Below are 19,163 nucleotides of genomic sequence, written 5' to 3' on the forward strand. Positions count from 1 at the left end.
GCAAGAGTGAATGCCAATAATTTTGAGTTGAAGACGGCATTGATTCAATTTGTTGAGCAACGTGTTTTCTCGGGAAGGCCCACGGAGAATCCCAATAGGCACCTTGCCAAATTTTTGGAGATTGCCAACACGACTAAGCTTAATGGGGTTCCCGATGATACAATCAAGCTTAGGCTATTCCCTTTCTCACTATCGGGATATGCTGGAGATTGGTTTGATAACCTTGAGTTGGCCTCGGTTACAAGTTGGGACGACCTAGCCCAAAAGTTCTTGGAGAGGTTCTTCCCTCTTAGCTCCACTCTCAACCTACAAGTGGAGATCTCCCATTTTAAAATGAATAGCTAAGAGTCTATGTTTGAAGCATGGGAGAGATTCAACGCTTTGTTGAAGAAGTGTCCCAACCATGGGCTATCTCCGGGCCATCAATTCAGCCTCTTCTATAATGGATGCTCGGAATTCATCAAAATTCAACTAGACTTTGGCTCCGGGGAATCATTCTTGGACAAGGGGTGGATGAGTGCAAGAAGATGCTTCAAAGGCTTGCATACACTAGCAATGTTGGAGCTCGGGTTGAATGGTTCAATGCCGGTAGCTTCGGTTATTGATTCGAATGCATTCAATCTCCTCAACCAACAAATGATGATTCACAATCAAAAGGTGGATAGCATTAGTTTGGGGGTGGCACCCATTGGAGAGCCTCAATCGCCCGTTGAAGATGTCAATTATATACATCAAGGAGGTTTCAATAATTATCACCCTAACAATGGGGGTGGGAATTATCAACAAGGTTGTCGTCCACCCTTCAATGCGCATCCAAACCTCTAATATGGAAATCCAAGTAATGATATCCAACCAACTCCACCTCCCGGATTTGGAGCATCGAGTGGGGCCACCAATTTACCTAGCCCCTCAAGATCTTCAAGTGATGTCACAAATGAGCTTCTAAAAGCTCTCATGGAGAAGACCGATGAGATCATGACACACTCTATCATGAGGATTGATAAAGTTGAGACGGCGGTAGTGGAGGTCACCACAAGATTGGGGATCTTAGAGCACCAAGTGAGTCAAATTGCTCAAGCCGTTGGGAAATACCTCAACCGGGGCAATTTTCCAGCACTACAATTCCAAACCTGAAAGATTGCAAGGGAATCTACTTGAGGAGTGGGACAATCTATGAGAGTCCTCCTATGCCCGAGGTGGAAGCTAAGGAAGTGTCGGAAGAAGATATAGAAGAAGAGGAGATAGAGGTGGAGTCAACTAATATGCCATCCGAGGTTCAACTCGAGGTAATTGTTCTACCTAAGCCAAAGGAGTCAAAATCCATTTCCCTCAAGTGGTGCAAAAGAAGAAGTTAGATGAGAAGTTTGCAAAATTCCTTGAGATCTTCAAGAGGGTGTACCTCAATATCCCTCTTATTGAGGCTCTTTAACAAATGCCTAACTATCTCAAGTTTTTGAAGGAGATTATGTCCAAGAAGAAGAAGTTGGTTGATTATGAAACCGTGAGCTTGACCGAGAATTGTAATGCAATCATCCAACAAAAGATGCCAGCAAAGATGAAGGATCCGGGGAGCTTCGACATCTCTTGTGTGATGGGGAATGATAGGCAAACCAATGCCTTATGTGATTTGGGGGCAAGCATAAATCTCATGCCCCTAAGCTTCTTCCTAAAATTGAAGTTTGGTGTCTTGAAGCCGACCACCATCACCCTTCAAATGGCGGATAAATCCATCAAGTTCCCAAATGGAGTCCTCGAGAATGTCTTAGTGAGGGTGAATGATTCTATCTTCCCCGTGGACTTTGTTGTCTTGGATATGAAGGAAGATCCAAATGTCCCTCTCATCCTTGGAAGACCCTTCCTTGCAACCGGGAAAGCTCTGATTGATGTCACTAAGAGAACTCACCCTTAGGCATGGAAACAAGACGGCCATCCTCTCTATGTTGGACAAGATGAAACAACATGAAATGGAAGAATCCAAGAAAGTGGAAGAGGTGCCGTTGGATATTGAAGAGTGCAAGGTGATATAAGTGCCTAAGGATGTTGAAGTTGAGAATCCCTTGGAGGAGATCTTGGTCCTCAATTGGTTATTTAAGCTTGAGGATGAACAAAGTGTGGGGGAGAAAAAGAAGAACGTGGCTAAATTGACAAATGGTGAATCTAATGGAGTTGACCATGGGGAAAGTGACAGCCTATTTGGTGGAAAAAGCGGCTAAACAAGCTCTATTTGGCCGCAAAAGCTAGGACGGGCGCCGATAAGGTGATCCGAGTGAGGTTGAATCATTAAGTGAAAGCTTGAACCGCCAGGCAAATGACGTTAAACAATTGCTCTATGGGGGAGGCAACCCCTAGTAGGTACAATTTTATTTGAGTCAATGTTTTTTTCTCTCATTTTTAGGAGTTTCTTAGTGTTTAATTTGGGTGTGTCGTTTTATGTGTGTTTGATGCACCCAATTACTTTTGAGTTGGGTATATTTTGTTTTATAGTTGTTGGAACAGGATAATAGGTTCGGTTGGGTGAAAAAAGGAAGGAACGAAAAAAACAAGTTGGAGTTCAGAGAGTTCGCCCGACAGGGCATTTTGAGAAGCCAAAAATGCCCGGGCGGGTGTTTTCAACATGAAGCGGGGGTCCAGAGAGTTCGCCTGGCCGGGCGTTTTTACACGTATATATGGCAGTCGCGCGATATGCAGCGGCATTCCTCCTTATTTTCGCCCGGTGACGAAACCCTAGTGCCCAAATCCGATTTGGGCACTAGAGATTAGAGTCTCACTTTTACACTCTAATCTCTCTTCTACTCCCTCTTTTACACATTTTAAACCGATTAATCGGTGGAAATTTGGTGAGAACTAGGCAATGACCCAATTTTCGAATTCTATTTCAATTAAATCCTAAAGTAAAGGTATGAATTTCTCCCTATTTTCTTCTTTACCCATGGATTATTGTTGAGTATTGAGTGATTTATGGAAGAATATGATGAATGTGATACATAGTTGTGGGTTTTTGATGATTAGTGTGGATTTGTTGTAGAATTGCTAGAATGGGTGAGAATTTATGAATTGTTTGCATAATGTGAAGTTGAATGGGTTGATATGTTGCCTTTGTGGACATTGTTGCTTATTTGTTTCACGTTGATGAAGAGTTGAGTTTGTAGAAAGATAAATCAATAGAAGGATGGTGTTGTTGTGGATAATGTTGGTTTGAATTGTTGATACTTGTGATTGATTGGTTTTTGGGAGAGAATTTGGCTACAAGCATGAGGATTAATGATGAATTTGTGTTATCATGGAGTGAAATGTTTGATCTTTACATGTTAGAACAAATGTCGTGCATCTCTTGAGCTTCAATTGTGATTTTGTGCTTAATTATTGATATATTCTTTGATTGTTAGCATATAAGCACACAATGGGGGGTGATGCCTATACTTACTTGTGTTTAGGATTGTTTATGTGAGAATAGTGAATTGTACTTCAGGTACTATTTTGTTAATGATTGATTAGATGTGAGCTAAGTTTAGGGGAGTACTTTAACGTGGTTTGATTTTCTAGGTTTTGGTTACATTGCTATCTTATGCTCCCTATTTGTAGGTACAAAAATGGTTCTTAATGCACGGACATGCGGTCTCAACCTTCGAAGCGAGGAAGAGATTAACCGTTGGAAGGCCTTGGCCAAGCTGGATTACAAGGTTGCCAAGCAACCATGCCGGGACTTGCTTCAAAGGCTTGGTTTTCTTCAATGTTTCGATGAACTATGCGAGGTGGGGCAGTTTACTCGGATTTTCACTAGAGAGATCGTCTCCTTCCATCGCCCAACGTTGGAATTCTTGACCATGTTAGAGGTGGAGATGAACAGAAGGGTGATCGCATCAATCAAGTACCGACTAAGGAATGAGGAATACGAGCTAGCCTTGGGAGAGTTGAAGGACATATATGGGATTACATGGGATGAATTCGAGATGCCTTGGCAGTTCAGGAATAGCTCATTTCGGAATGAGATCACCCTTGAGACCGATGGGTTCAAGGCCAACCGGGCTAAGAGCTCCATGATCCGCAACCCAGTCTTGCGCATGATCCAAAAGGGGTGCAATAGTCACCCTTTTGCCCGAGCTGAAATGAGAAGTGTACAAAAAGATGAACTATTCCTACTATGGTGTCTCGTCCATGGGAGGCCAATGAACATGACCCACTTCATGATCAAGAATGTGGAGCGAGCCTCCAAGAGGACGGTGGGCACCATTTGTTGTGGAGCTGTAGTGGGTGCAATTGCGCGCCATTTGGGGATCAACACAAGGGGATTCCAACAGGATCAGGGGCCCACCCTGCTAGATATCGAGCCCTCCGGAGATCTCATGACATTGGAGTATCGTTGGGTCGCCATGCTTACTTCCTCCAAAGAGCAAATGATCACTTTCCTCTTTCGGACCCTGTCAATACATACATCAGGGGGTCCACTGATAAGAGGAATTTGAATATGAACTTCCCCGTCCACCAAGCCATTGTGGCTGCCTACTCGATCGATAGGTTCTATGATATGAGCCCGGACCCATATGTTCACATTGAGCATGCAGAGTTTCCATAGCATTTGATGGTGGAGTAACTAGAAGACGGAGCGGGAGATGAGGAAGAGCACGAGGAGGAGGCCGAAGAAGAAATCCCACCATATGGTGGCGATGGTGCAGGGACGAGCACACAAAGAACACAAAGCCGCCAAGAGCGCGAGGATGAGAACTATGCTTCTCTCAATGAGAGGATTACACGGATGGAGGCTAGACAAGAGGAGTATTGGGCTCGGAATGAAGCCCGTTAGGAGCAGCACGAGATAAGTTGGAATCAATACACTGATTTCAACAACGCGCAATGGGCCAACCTAAACGCCCGGCTCGATGAGTGGAAACATCCACCCCCTCCGCCGCAGTGATGGTCCAAGGGATATCCACTCTCCCCCAAACTTATCCTTGCTTTGCTTGGAATAAGTTTGGGGGTGTCTAGTGGATTCTCTTTTACCTCTCTCTCTCGTGCTTGATTTATGCATTTGATTGATGATCCCCCGGATTGTACCCGTATTCTTTTGCATATACTTGATAATGACATTTGGCATGTAACCTTAACTTATTATTGTCTTTGATTTTGGATTTTGGGGAATGTTTTCCTTGTTCCACTTGTGTTTTTGTTTCTTTTAGGAATGTTTTTTTGTGTTGAATAATCTCCCTTTAGTAGGATGATAATAGGGTGAGATAGTTGAAGTTTGAACGAGTGTGAGACATGTTGGAGGAGTCGTCAATGATGATTTTGTGCAAAATTTTCGAAAACCTTGTTCATGTGGCTAAGTAACATGTGACTTTTCATTGTGGGCGACCTTAATATGGCTAAGTAATATTGCTAATACTTTTACACCATAAATTCAATTTATTACTACACGACAACTAATAATCTTAATGCATAATTTTTTCTACAGTAGCCAATCATTTGTGCTGAGTTGTACTCCCTCCATTTTATAATATATGGCATAGTTGAAGAATGACACGAGATTTTAGGAGATTTTGTTTTGTGTGTTAGATGAAGAGAGAAAATAGTATATTCATATTAATGTGAGAGAAAACTATTTCTAAAAAAGGAAATCTGACATATTTTGTGGGGCAAACTTAAAAGAAAAGTATGATATCTATTATGAGACGGAGTGTATTTGCCATAATATCACTTCTTTCTTATTTTTTTGGTAAAAATATCACTTTTTCTTTCTTATCAAAGAAATTCTGATTATGAAGGTTGCATTCTCTCACTTACGAGAGTTGGTGTTTATAGACTTGACAAACTCATAGTTAAGGATGTTTAAATGGTGATTAACACAAGTTCTTGAGTAAGTTGAGGTATAAAGTTTAGGTTTCGTCCATTTATTTGCTATTTTTAGAGCTAACGAGAGTGTCAAACTCTTGATGCGACGAGCTTAAACCGAGATGAACGGGCCAATACAGAGAATTTTTCCGTCCTGGTGTTCTGGTGGAAATACACATTGAGAGATAAAGAATTCGCCCTATGGGTGTTTCCCATTCGAAGAAACGCCTGCCCGGGCATCTTGAAGTGAATTGCGGGATCCAGACAAAACGCCTGGTCGGGTGTTTTTGCCACTTACAAATCGCCTACCCGGTGTTTTTGACAGTTTCCTTATTTTACCAATTTTTCACTCCATACATAAAAGAGGACTTCACACATTTCGATCCGCAACTTCTACACACACAATTTAGGTAACATATTATACTGTACCGAAAATCTCGGTATATCAAACATTTGGTATTTTCAGTAACTTTTTGGTACAATAAGGCTGGTTGTTTCTTACATTTTTCCCAGCGTAATAAAATCTCTGACAACTAGAAATCAATGGTCAAAAGGTAACAAATTCGTTACGTGGTACCGAAAAATTATGTGGTCCGGGAGAGTCTTCTATCTTCTTGATTCCACCACAAAGAAGACCAAAATTTTACTCCATTCGTCCCACTTTAGGAGTCCCGGTTGAGTTCGGCACGGGTTTAAAGAAATATAAAGGAAAGTTGGTGAAAAAAGATAGTGGAATGTGGGTCCTGCTTTTTTATATTAGTTTTATAATAAAATGTGAGTGGAAAAAGGTTAGTGGAATGTGAGGCCTAATACCATTTATGGAATATTTCAACCGGGACTCCTAAAGTGTGACACCCAAAAATGGTAAACTGGGACTCCTAAAGTGGGACGGAGGGAGTAGTATTTATGGTCTTGGAAGGGAGTGGGTGGGGAACTTGGGTTTTAAAACTGTTTCTACGATCAAGATCAAGATCAAGTGGAGAAATCCATTTACATATTTCTATGAGTTTGTACATAAACTTCAATTTCTTTATTGACGCGTTGCAAACTGTACTATAGGAGTGATACGGGGAGTGATCAATTGTTAACTACAACTAATTTAAAACCATGGGATTTTAGAAACTTGTGGTCTACAATTTACCACGTATAATTTTTGTTTTTATTAATTAAATCAAAAAAGAAAAAAAAACTACTAAATTAGGTTTTGGATGAAAATGTCAATATAGTGTTTCAAAAGTATCAACACAATGCTTTCAGAATATTAACACATTGCTTATATTGACATTCTACATGTATTATATTGACATATTTTAATAACTCATATACTCATCGCAATATAATCAAATTTTACATAGAATAATTTCTTAATATAATAATTTTGAGTTTATTGGTAACCGATTAATCGGGTTCGGGTACTCAAATCTTGGTATTAGAGTATTCAAATTAACTTACGGATCGGATATTGGGTATGATATTTTTCGTGTTAGGGTACCCGACTTTTTGGGTTTGGTTGGGTACCCACGGGTACCTAAATTTGCAGGCCATAGGTCGGATTATTCGGGTTTGGTTGGGTATATACAGATCGGATATTGGGTATAATTTATTTATTGGATCTTGTCAAAGACTATGTCGTATGAGTGCAATTTGGTATCAAAATAAATTGAATAGACGCTTAGATATCAAATCAAATTAAATGAAATTCAAATAATTAAACTAAATAATTAAAATAACACTAAAGAATATATTTTACTATATTCTTGCATTTAGATATGTGAAATAGATATTGTTGCATACCAAGTAATCCCTCCGTCCCAAGGAAAATGACCCTTCCTTGGGCGGCACGAGAATTTATATAATTTTATTTTGTTTGTAAAGTGAAGAGAGTAAAGTAGGAGAAAAGGAGAATAAATTTATTTTGTTCGTATAATATATGAAGTTAATTTTATTTTATTTTTTTTAAATAAATAAAAAGAGTAGGAGAAAAGGAATAAAGTAGAGAGAAATGTGTTTTCATTTTTAATAATTAGTCATTTTGGTTGAGATAATTCAAAAAGGAAAGTAAGTCATCTTTAATGGGAAAGAGAGAATAAGAGACTTCGCCTGTAAGATATTGGCAACAATTTGATCAAAATACCAATCCTAAACAATATACTCCCTCCGTTGTGGGCGATGGTGTGCAGCTGAACGGAGAGAGATGGCAGTGCTGTGGTATAGATCACAGAGAGAGAAGAGACGTGAGAGAGATGAACACGTTTTTGTATATTTATTAAAAAAAATTCTTTTTCCTTTATCCCCCCACGTGTGTCCTTCCCTACCTTTCATCACTTTTCTTTCATTTCCATTTAACTTCATTTCTTTCTCCTTGTAACCGTATCCCTATGTGGTTCTTTCATCACAATACAAGTTATTTCATCCACAAAAGAGTACTAGTACTACTTTTCATATACTTTGACTATTGTCTTTTCTATTCTTTACTTAACTATCAGAGCATCTAAAATAGCATCTGGACAAGTAATAGCACAGCCACAAACTTCTCTGCCACATCATCAGCACTAAAATCCCTCCTGTCATATTATCAGGACAAGCAACTGGACAAGCAATAGCCCAACCATAGCCTAGCCACATCATCAGCACTAAAAACAAATATTTAACAATCACACAAAATACGAAATTCAACTTACGACACAGATACGGGAAAATGCAATAATTTCATTTACATTAAAAAAGGTACATTAAAAAAAATTTACATAATTAAAAAAAACCCTAACGTGTTGCAGTCCTCCGCGCCCACAACTCTTCAGTTAAATCCTTTTGGAGTCGAATATGAGCTTTCAGTTGGCGCATGTCGGCATGTGCTTGGAGGCAGCCGGCTTCATCGTGCGGTACCCCACTTCGTACGTTCGTGGTGGCCTCGCCGTGGCTTGGACCGGCTTCGTTATCGTCGTTGGCCCAACTAGTCAGTTGTCCACCTTCATCTTCGACAATCATGTTGTACATGATAATACAGGCGTACATTATATCAGCAATGCAGTCGACATACCACAAACGCGTTGGACCCCTAATTGCCGCCCATCGAGACTGGAGCACACCAAATGCGCACTCCACATCCTTGAGCGCCGACTCTTGCCGTTCCGCAAAGTATGCCTTCCCCTCATCCGATGTGCATCTGATCATCTTCACAAAGACGAGCCACCTAGGGTATATCCCATCCGCTAAGTAGTAGTTCATATCATGCTGGCTCCAGTTGGCGACAAAACTGATGACCGGACCGACGCCCTGGCATTGCTCGTTGAAAAGGGGCGACGAGTTGAGGACGTTGAGGTCGTTGTTCGACCCGGCTACCCCAAAATATGCATGCCAAATCCACAACCGGTAATCAGCTACGGCCTCGAGGATCATCATGGGATTCTTTCACTTGTAGCCGGTCGTGTAGAACCCTTTCCAGGCAGCGGGGCAGTTCTTCCACTCCCAATGCATACAATCTATGCTGCCTAACATACCCGGGAACCCATGCTTCGCCCCCGTGCATCTGCATCAGCTCCTGGGGGTAGGTCTTCGAAGGTACTGCTCACCGAATATTTCAATCACCCCCTGACAGAAATACTTCATACATTCAAGGGCAGTCGACTCGCCGATGTGGAGGTACTCGTCCCACATGTCTGCCGCGCCTCCGTAGGCCAGCTGTCTGATTGCCGCAGTGCACTTTTGAATAGGTGTGTGGCCGGGTCTACCAGACGCATCGTGCCTGAAGCGGAAACACTTATATCGACGCTCCAAAGCGTCAACAATACGCATAAACAGGGCTCTGCTCATCCTAAAACGCCGCCTGAAAAGATTGGCGTTAAACCGCGGCTCCGGTGCAAAGTAGTCTTCGTATAGCCGCTGATGTGCAGCTACGTGATCCCGCTCAATCACTGCTAGGCGGTGGACAATGGGTCGAGGTCGAGGTACCGCCGGCTGCAAGGCCCGTTGTAGCATCCGGTCTATCTCTCGGGACGTACATGCATCCAAATGTTCGTTCAAACGCCGTTCGTACTCCTCAGCATCCCCACCACTACCACTACTACTACCACCCGCGTTACTCATTTCGCGTTGTTGATCTTGTACAGAAATTAAGATAGAGAGAGTACTCGTTAAAACAAGTGGTGCAAATGAAAATGACTTGCAAATCGCGTATATATAGAGTTTCGAAAATAAAATAAAAAAAAATCAAAAATCCGCTCGCCGGTCGCTCGCCGATCGGGAGGCTGCAATAGCGGCGAGCGGATCGGCGAGCACCCCAGAATCGGCGTGCGCTCGCCGAAATTCTCGCCGATTTGGCGCTCGCCGGCTGCAATAGTTCGGCGAGCAGACCGGCGAGTGCCAAAAATCGCCGAGCCGGTCGCTCGCCTATTATTGGAGATGCTCTCATATATACATAGAAACACCATAATTCTAAATCTTATTTATTATTTTTTAATTTTGGGGTATTACAAGCTATTTGCCCTGTATTCTGTATTTTGTCATGGACTGTTCTAAGCAACTTGTATCATTTTCTTTTATGACAAAAAAACCTTATTATATCTTATTTTATTATTTCATTATCATTATACTTAATTCTCTTTAACTCAAACCTTATATTTTCTCCACTTAACCTTCCTGTATCATTTTCTTTTATGACAAAAACATTATTATATCTTACTTTATTATTTCATCATCATTATACTTAATTCTCTTTATCTCAAATATTATCTTTTCTCCACTTAACCTTCAAATATCATTTTTAAATCTTGTATCCTTTGAAAGAAATGCATTAACTAGCATAAGGCACAGTGAATATTAATTATTTAGTATTGTGTCTCACCTAAGGTGATTCATATTTAATTTTAAGTTGTCCCAACTAAAGTGATGCATTTCTTATTACTTCATTCGTCCTCGAAAATTTGTTACTTATTTCTATTTTCATCCGTCCCTAAAAATTTGTCACCTTTCACTTTTACTATTTTTGGTAGTGGACCCAGCATTTCACTAACTCGCTTATTATACTTAAATTAATATATAGAAGTAGGATCCACATGCCACTAACTTTTTCAACCAACATTCTATTACATTTTTTAAAATCCATGTCGAGTCACATGGTGACAAACTATTAGGGTCAGATGGAGTAATTTTTTGCCAAAAACAACTTTTTTTATCTACATTACTTTATTTCGCTCCTATTAATTTTCTTGGTCTTTTTCTCTTTTCTATTTTATTCCCTCTTTATTTAATTACTCTCTCCGTCCCACTTTAGGAGTCCCGGTTTATCATTTCTGGTTGTCCCACTTTAGGAGTTGGAATATTTTATAAATGGTAATATGCCTCACATTCCACAAATATTTTTCTACTCACATTTTGTTATAAAACTAATATATAAAAGTAGGACACACATTCCACTATCTTTTTTCACTAACTTTCATTTACATTTCTTAAAATCTGTGTCGAACTCAAATGAGACTTATAAAGTGGGACCGAGAGAGTACTTAGCCATACACCATCTGTCTGCCATAACTTGTCACTAGTTTCCTTTTTGGTCCGTCCGACAATTCTTGTCACACTTACCTTTAACGGCTATTTTTGGTAATGACACCGCATTCCACTAACTCATTTTCACTCACAATTTTATTATAGAACTAATTCTCCACTAATAATATTTTAAGTACTTTTTCTCTCTATATTTGTCTTACTTTACCAATTTTGTATTAAAATTCGTACCGAATCCAAGTGCATATTTTTCTGGTACAGAGGGAGTGTATAAAAGTAGGAACACGTTCCATTCACTTTTTCAACTCAGTTTTATTATATTTGTTAAAACTCATACCGGGTCAAAGTGTACCAACTAATTGCGGGTGGAAGAAGTACTCCTCCTTAAAATTCGGTGCGTAACTAAGGGAGTATACTAGTCAAAGTCCTCTTACTCCAGAAGTCAAGTATAGATTAGAGATGTTTTATGCCATGCAATTTTCTACTTGTACAATTGAGAGCATTCATTCATCCAAAAGTATTCATGATGAATCCTCTGCAACTTATCTCTATTTTCTTAATTCTCTCAGCTTTATTCTCAGCCGCTCTACAGGTCAAACCCGGTTGCCAGGATCGGTGTGGAGATTTACTGATTCCATATCCCTTTGGAGTCGGCCTAAAATGCAGCCTCAACCCATATTTTAACATCAGCTGCGATGCTTCCACTTACCCTCCAAAAGCTTTCCTCTCTATTATGAAAAAAGAAGTCATTGAATTTAATCAAACTTACATTCGCCTCAAAAACCCTTACATGATTTCTGCTTGTTATGATTCGTCCACAGGCAATCAACATCGTATGAGTGTAGACTTGACAGGAACTCCCTATATGTTTTCGTATGTAAACGTGGTCACTGCAATCGGATGTGATGATATGGTGCTGCTATCTGATGGAAGTTCCTACACTGGTGGCTGCTCGGTGTTTTGCGCGAACAAGAATGACACGGGCGGTATCGGGAATTGCCAATTTAATGGTTGTTGCCATGAAAGATTTCCAGGTAATTATCAACACTACATAAGTTCTTTTGCTTTCCCCATAAAGATACTCCCTCTGCCCCTCTCCAAGTTAGGCATTTTCCTTTTTGGGATGTCCCTCTCTAAATAAAACATTTTAAAAAATAGAAATTCCACTATTTCTACTTTTTCCGTGCTCTTACTTTATTCTCTTCGCTTCTCACAAAACAACACTACATAAGATTCTGTGTCAGATAGAAATGCTCCACTTAAAGTGGGACGAAGGGAGTGTTAAAAGATAGAAAGAACAACATGTACATCTCTCCCAGTTTTATTCAATAATGCGGCTCTGGGACTAAAGGTTTTTGTTGTATAATGTTTCATCCTATTTTGAAAGCGGATTGCTATAAAATACTCCCTTCGTCCCATAATAAGAGTCACATTTTGCCATTATGGTCCGTTCCACAATAAGAGTCATATTTTACTTTTACCATAAATGGTAAATATGTCACATATCTCACTAACCCACTTCACTCACATTCTATTATAAAATCAATATAAAAAGTGGATCATATATTCGACTAACTTTTCTCAACCCACTATTCTTTTCATTTTTTTAAATCAGTGCCTATATCAATGTGACTCCTACTGTGGGACGAAGGGATAATAAAATTAATACAAAATGGAGTTAGAAAAGTAATTGAATTACTCTCTTAGTCCCTACATGTGTTCCAATTATCTATTCGAGGATGCCTCTCGATCAATTTGTAGTACTACTTTCGTCTCACTCAAGATGTTCATCTCTAATTAGTTTATGTAACTGCTCCTCTTGAAATCATGTACCACTCAAGAATGTGGACATTTTGAGTGAGCCAGAGGGAGTATTTGTTAATGGACACCATACTCCATTAACTATTTTGTTCAAATTTTTTTATAAAACTAGTATATGACTCACATTTAACTTACATTTATATCAACTTTACTATTTATTTTCTTAAAATTCATGTCGAATCATAATGAGACACATAATAGATGAAGAGAGTATTATTTAGGACTACTTTCTTTAAATCATGCATGATACTAAATTTTATTCCCGCAGTCCCCCATTAATTGGTATTAATTTCTTTTTTCAATCGTCCTCAATTAATTGACATCCTTACTTTTTACTACTTTTGATAATGGAGTGCGCATTCCACTTACGTATTGTTATAAAATAAATATATAAAAGTAGGACTCACATTTCACTAATTTTTTCCACTCACTTTTTTAATATATTTCTTAAAAGCCTTTCCAAGTCAATCGGTGCCAATGAATGAGGTATGTATTGAGTATATTCATTTCTAAAATTTGATTTCAACTCACAGGTTTCAACAGTTTTGTAGCAGCAGAATTAATAGACGTGAGCAGACAATCACTGCGTGAAAAGCTTTTCCCATGTAGCTATGCCTTTATTCAAGAGGAGGAAAATCAAGATGAAACTGAAACCGTATTTTCATATCCTTTGTACTACTTGAATAATTTAACAGCATTGCTAAATGATAATTGGGCATCAGCATCAAGGCTACCAGTAGTGAGGTTGGACTGGGTTGCTGGTACCGGAAACTGCAGCCGAGCTAAGACTTCCGTAACTTATGCGTGTGGAGACGACAAGAGTTTTTGTATTGATTATGATGATTACAGTGATAGAGGATACACATGTAGCTGCGTTCAAGGCTACGACGGAAATCCTTACTTACCGGGTGGATGCCAAAGTTTGTTTCTTTTCTCTCTACTTCCATTTATAATTTCACTAACAATAACAGAGTTTAATATAATACATGCTTGCCTCATCTCCTTTAATTGTTTCATCCAGCAATTTCTAGTTCAATTGCCAAAGTTGGATGCTTAGATCAATGTGGGGAAGTATCGATTCCATTTCCATTTGGTGTGGGCACAAATTGCTACGTGGAGCCAGCTTTCGAAGTTGTTTGCAACACGGCCACCAACCCTGCTAAACCCTTCCGCCGTACCTTAAATACTGAAATCGTCGAGCTGAACTCATCAAAAATTGTGGTCAACTATATGTACCTAGCTTCAACTTGCTACAACAATACCAAGCCACAGGAGCGAAGATTGACAATTGACTTGTTGAAAACGCAATATAGATTATCAGATGAAAACTGGATCAGCGCCATTGGCTGCGAGGATATGGTTGTCGCGGTTATTGGAGCAGATAAACAAAGTATTATTCGCAGCAGCTGTGCAATGATGTGCCCCGGTAGTTGGATTGACAGAGGTTTGGATGGATCCGGAGCACAATGCAATTATGGAACTACAGCTTTTGGTTGTTGTAGAGTACCAATTCCAAGAGGTAATGCTCAATTCATGTTTTAATTAACCTGCTAATAAAACAATAAACATTCTATATAAAATAACTTTACTACTAAAAAGGAAAATGTTGTAGTTATATGAACTCGACATATGCAGACAGATAGTTATGTGTGTTGGATCATTTGCAGGTACGAATTACCTTGAAGCAAATTTGACCAATCTTTTTGGGCGACGGGCATATGGCAATGATGCATGCAGCTATGCCTTTGTTCGATACATTAAAGAAACAGATGCAGATCGTCATTCTCGTACCAGTGCTTTTATTTCATATTCGTTTACGAGTAACTCAACGAAGATAACACCTGATAGGCTGTTAACAAAAAAGCCGAGCATGGCATTGGATTGGAGGATTGGAGCGGTGAATTGCAAAGAAGCACGGCAGGATCTGGCTAAGTATGCATGTCGAAATAACACTGATTGTGTCGGTTTTGATTCTACGCTTGGAGGGTATCTCTGCAATTGCTCCAAAGGATACAAAGGCAATCCTTACCTCAGTCCAGGATGCGAAGGTTCAAAACCTAATCTTTTGCCTTGTCTCATATTTTCTTTTCTGTTCGTCCGTGAATAATGGTCTCATTTATCTTTTATTACATTTGGTAAATATATTAGTCATTATTAAATTAGAAGTAGTGATCAATTGACTGATATTGCACATGTTTCGAGCAGATATTGATGAATGCATTGATAATATGACTAATACATGTGTCTCAAGTTCCACTTGCATAAATGAGCCTGGTGCGTTTCACTGCTCATGTCCAAAAGGGTATACCGGTGATGGGACGAAAGACGGCACAGGCTGCATTCAGAAGCCGCCATCCAAAACCAAGATGATTATCTTGATAGGTAACAAAATAGTAATGTTTTAACTCTCATATCAATCCATTTAATATATAATTCTCTTAATGTCATAAATGTAGTATCATATTAATTCCTTAGTAAGTATATTGTAAACAATCATATATGCAGATCATGAGTATCACTTAATTGTGAAGTTTTGTAACTTTCTCACGGGTATGTTTTCATGTAGGTATAAGCTCTGGCTTGGGGTTTTCGCTTCTAATCTCACTCTTCTTTTGGTTGCACAAAGTGTTGCAAAAAAGAAGAGAAAAAATGAGAAAAGAAAAATTCTTCAAACGAAATGGTGGTCTTCTCTTGCGAAAACAAACAAATGAAGGAGAATTTGGAAAAACAAAAGTTTTTACAGCAAAGGAGTTGGAGGTAGCTACAGATCACTTTAATGAAAATAGAATTATAGGACGAGGAGGGCAAGGCACTGTCTACAAAGGAATATTATACGACGGAATGGTTGTTGCGATAAAAAAATCAAAATTGGTTGAGGAGCATCAATTGGAACAGTTTATCAATGAGGTGGTGATATTATCCCAGATCAATCATAGGAATGTAGTCAAACTACTAGGGTGTTGTTTGGAGACTGAGGTCCCTCTACTTGTTTACGAATTCATGCCAAATGGGACACTTTTCGATCTACTTCATGGTTCGAGCAATGAATTTCCATGTACATGGAACATGCGCTTAAAAATGGCAGCAGATATAGCAGGAGCGCTAGCGTACTTACATTATGCAGCTTCCGCGCCTATATATCACAGGGACATCAAGTCTAGTAATATCCTTCTGGATGAAAAATATGTTGTCAGAGTATCTGATTTTGGAACTTCGAAGTCAGTTTCTACAAATCAGACTCACTTAACTACTCTGGTTAAAGGGACATTTGGATATTTAGATCCAGAGTACTTTCAATCAAGTAAGTTCACAGAAAAGAGCGATGTTTATAGTTTCGGGGTTGTTCTTGCCGAGCTTCTTACTGGGCAAAGACCAATATCTCTTGATAAAACAGAAGAGGAAAAAGGCTTAGCAGCACGGTTCCTTGCATGCATGGAAGGAAAATGCGTGGACACAATTTTAGATCCTCAAGTTCGGGAGAACGGAAGAGAGGAAGAGGTGATTCTAGTTGTTGAGGTTGCACATAGATGCTTGAACTTGAAAGGCAGAATGAGACCAACTATGCAAGAAGTTGCTACTGAACTGGAAAGTTTAAAGATATGTGGTATGTCGAGTGGTGTTAACGTTAAATCAGAAGATGTGAGATCTTTCAACGATATGCCCGCGGTGATTTCGGACATTGGATACACATGGCCTATGAGTTATAAGAATGCTGCAACATCATTATCAGACACACTTCCTTTAGTGTTATTCGAAAGTGCGCCATAATACAGAACTGTTTATGGTGGACTCGAACTCGTGGCACTCTCTGTACTCATTTAGGTGAGGGGATGGTCAAGACTGGTTCACTGCGATCTCTCCAATTGAAGCTCCGAAGATTGAAGCATCGGTTTACAAATTCTTTTTATGAGTTGTGAACATTTTATATTTGTAGTTTTGTTCCGTAGGTATTTAGTGACTGATTTTCGTTACTTTGCTGAATTGCAGTTTACGACGGGATGAATGAAATCAAATGATGATTCGTACTTGACATTTTGTTATATTTTTGTTCTTGGTTTAATTTTTATTTGTGTAATGTAAGTATTCGAGTTGACACACAAATTTGAACCATCTTATGGGGTGGATAAACATGAAAAGTTTAACAAGCACAACATAAATTCAGCCTTGCACGTGTTCCGTATTTTAGAGTGAATTAAATTTGTGTTTTCTAGTTATGCAAATTAGTTATACTTTGATTATTTCGTAATTAGATAATAGATAAAACAATTGAAAACGTCCATATACAAAAATATTTTAAATTTTGAACATAGTTTAAACTTATCAAAATTTGTGTATATTTCGTTTTACTTTTAAAATTTTTTGAATTATACTACTATCTTTTAACATATCAATATTAATAATATTGTTTTTCATTATTTTAATTTGTACAGATTCTAATGTCGCACTAGTTCTTAAATTATTCATTCCACTTGTATAATTTAATTCATAGTACTTGAGTGTAAGTAGTATAATTTTTTAAAATTTTTCCAATTTAATATTCAATAGTAAAAAAGTACAATATGAGTCATTTTTCTCATTATTTTTTGAATAGATAATTAATTTGCTTTTGTTTTTTTCAAAATATTTTATATACATTAAAGTTTGTATGTTATATAATTTATTTCTTTAGGATAAAAATCTTTTTTGTCATTGTATGAGTTGCTTTTTGTTTCGAATTGAATAATCCTTATTTGCATGAGTACTCATTTATTATAAATATAAAATCATCAATAAAATGTAGTCTAATATTTCTATTTATATGAGTTACTTTTTGTTTTGAGTTGAAATAATCCTTATTCGTATGAGTGTTCATTTATTTGTATGCATTATTCATTTATACTGGTCCACGAAAAATAGGCCAATCTTTTCATTTCGAAGGATCCACAAAAAAATAATTTAATCCAAAAATAAATTGATTTCCTAAAATTATTAATTATTCTATCCATTTTTTCTTTTTTTATTTATAATTTACCCACTTTTTATCCATACTTATTCACTTTTTTTCTCCTTTTCACAGACCAATAATTTCTATCATAATTTATTTTATAATAATTGCAGCTGATGTAGAGGAAGCAGGCGCGGTGACTGAGACAAGTAAAGGGCTGCTCAACTTGGGTTTTGAGACCGGCGAAAAAGATAGATTGGGCCCGCTTTTGTCCTTGTTTGATTCAGACTGTTTTCTTTTGATAAGGATTTAGGCAAAAAATTTAAAATTAAAAGACTTGGGCTGAAACCGTAATTAATTAGTTGTTGGGTTTTTCCTAATTAATTCGCGAGCACGGTAAATAATCGCCCAATTATTCTTTTTCCTAGAATAATTACTTCAAGAAAAAATAAATTGCGGAACCTGATAATATAGAAGCCTAGCAATACAATTTCTTACTTGCATGGAGGAGAACTGCCTAGACACAATTATAGATCCTCAAATTTTGGAGCAGGGTATAAAGGAAGAGATGATTCTAGTAGCTAGTCTTGCGCAAAGAAATTTGAATTTGAAGGGGAAAATGAGACCAACTATGAAAGAAGTGGCTAACGAATTGGGAAGTTTTAGGATGTCTCAAAATATTGTTAAAGATGAATTTGAAGAAGTGAAAGTTTTTGAAGGTAGAGCTATGATGATTTCAGACATTGAATACTCTTGGGAAACTAGCTACAAAAGTCCCCCACGATCTTCTTCAGATATACATTCCTTAATGTTCACAACTGAGTGAAATTCTATGGTATCTAGTTTTTAAATTTAGTGTTTATAGGGCAGTGGCGGATCCAGACTTATTGGATTGGGGGTGTGAATTTTATGTTAAATATTCCCTCCGCCCCATAATATATGGTACACTTGCGTAATGTCATGGGGTTTTAGGAGATGTTATTTTGTGTGTTAGTGGAAAGAGAAAATAGTATATTTATATTAATATGAAAGTGAACTTTTTTCAAAACAAAATGTGACATTTTTATGTGACAAACTAAAAAAAGGTATG

General features: G+C 38.3%; 2 protein-coding genes and 1 non-coding gene across 3 annotated transcripts; 2 read left to right on the forward strand and 1 right to left on the reverse strand.

The window, feature by feature from the left end:
* Positions 1-303: 303 nt before the first annotated feature.
* On the reverse strand, positions 304-410 carry LOC121742802. The gene has a single exon (XR_006038138.1). It is a non-coding gene; the product is annotated as a small nucleolar RNA R71 (small nucleolar RNA).
* Positions 411-954: 544 nt separating this feature from the next.
* LOC121810426 lies at positions 955-1,909 on the forward strand. The gene is made up of 3 exons (XM_042211194.1): positions 955-1,059; positions 1,146-1,286; positions 1,451-1,909. Exons 1-3 carry the CDS (start codon positions 955-957, stop codon positions 1,907-1,909), a joined length of 705 nt encoding a protein of 234 aa, XP_042067128.1.
* Positions 1,910-11,814: 9,905 nt separating this feature from the next.
* Positions 11,815-17,229, forward strand: LOC121811203 (wall-associated receptor kinase-like 1). Its single transcript, XM_042212010.1, has 6 exons — positions 11,815-12,362; positions 13,683-14,069; positions 14,171-14,668; positions 14,817-15,197; positions 15,355-15,531; positions 15,716-17,229. The coding sequence occupies exons 1-6, from the start codon at positions 11,852-11,854 to the stop codon at positions 16,915-16,917; spliced, it is 3,156 nt and encodes a 1,051-aa protein (XP_042067944.1). The 5' UTR covers positions 11,815-11,851; the 3' UTR covers positions 16,918-17,229.
* Positions 17,230-19,163: the final 1,934 nt, after the last annotated feature.

Source organism: Salvia splendens, chromosome 7, assembly GCF_004379255.2.
Source record: "Salvia splendens isolate huo1 chromosome 7, SspV2, whole genome shotgun sequence".
NCBI lineage: Eukaryota > Viridiplantae > Streptophyta > Magnoliopsida > Lamiales > Lamiaceae > Salvia > Salvia splendens.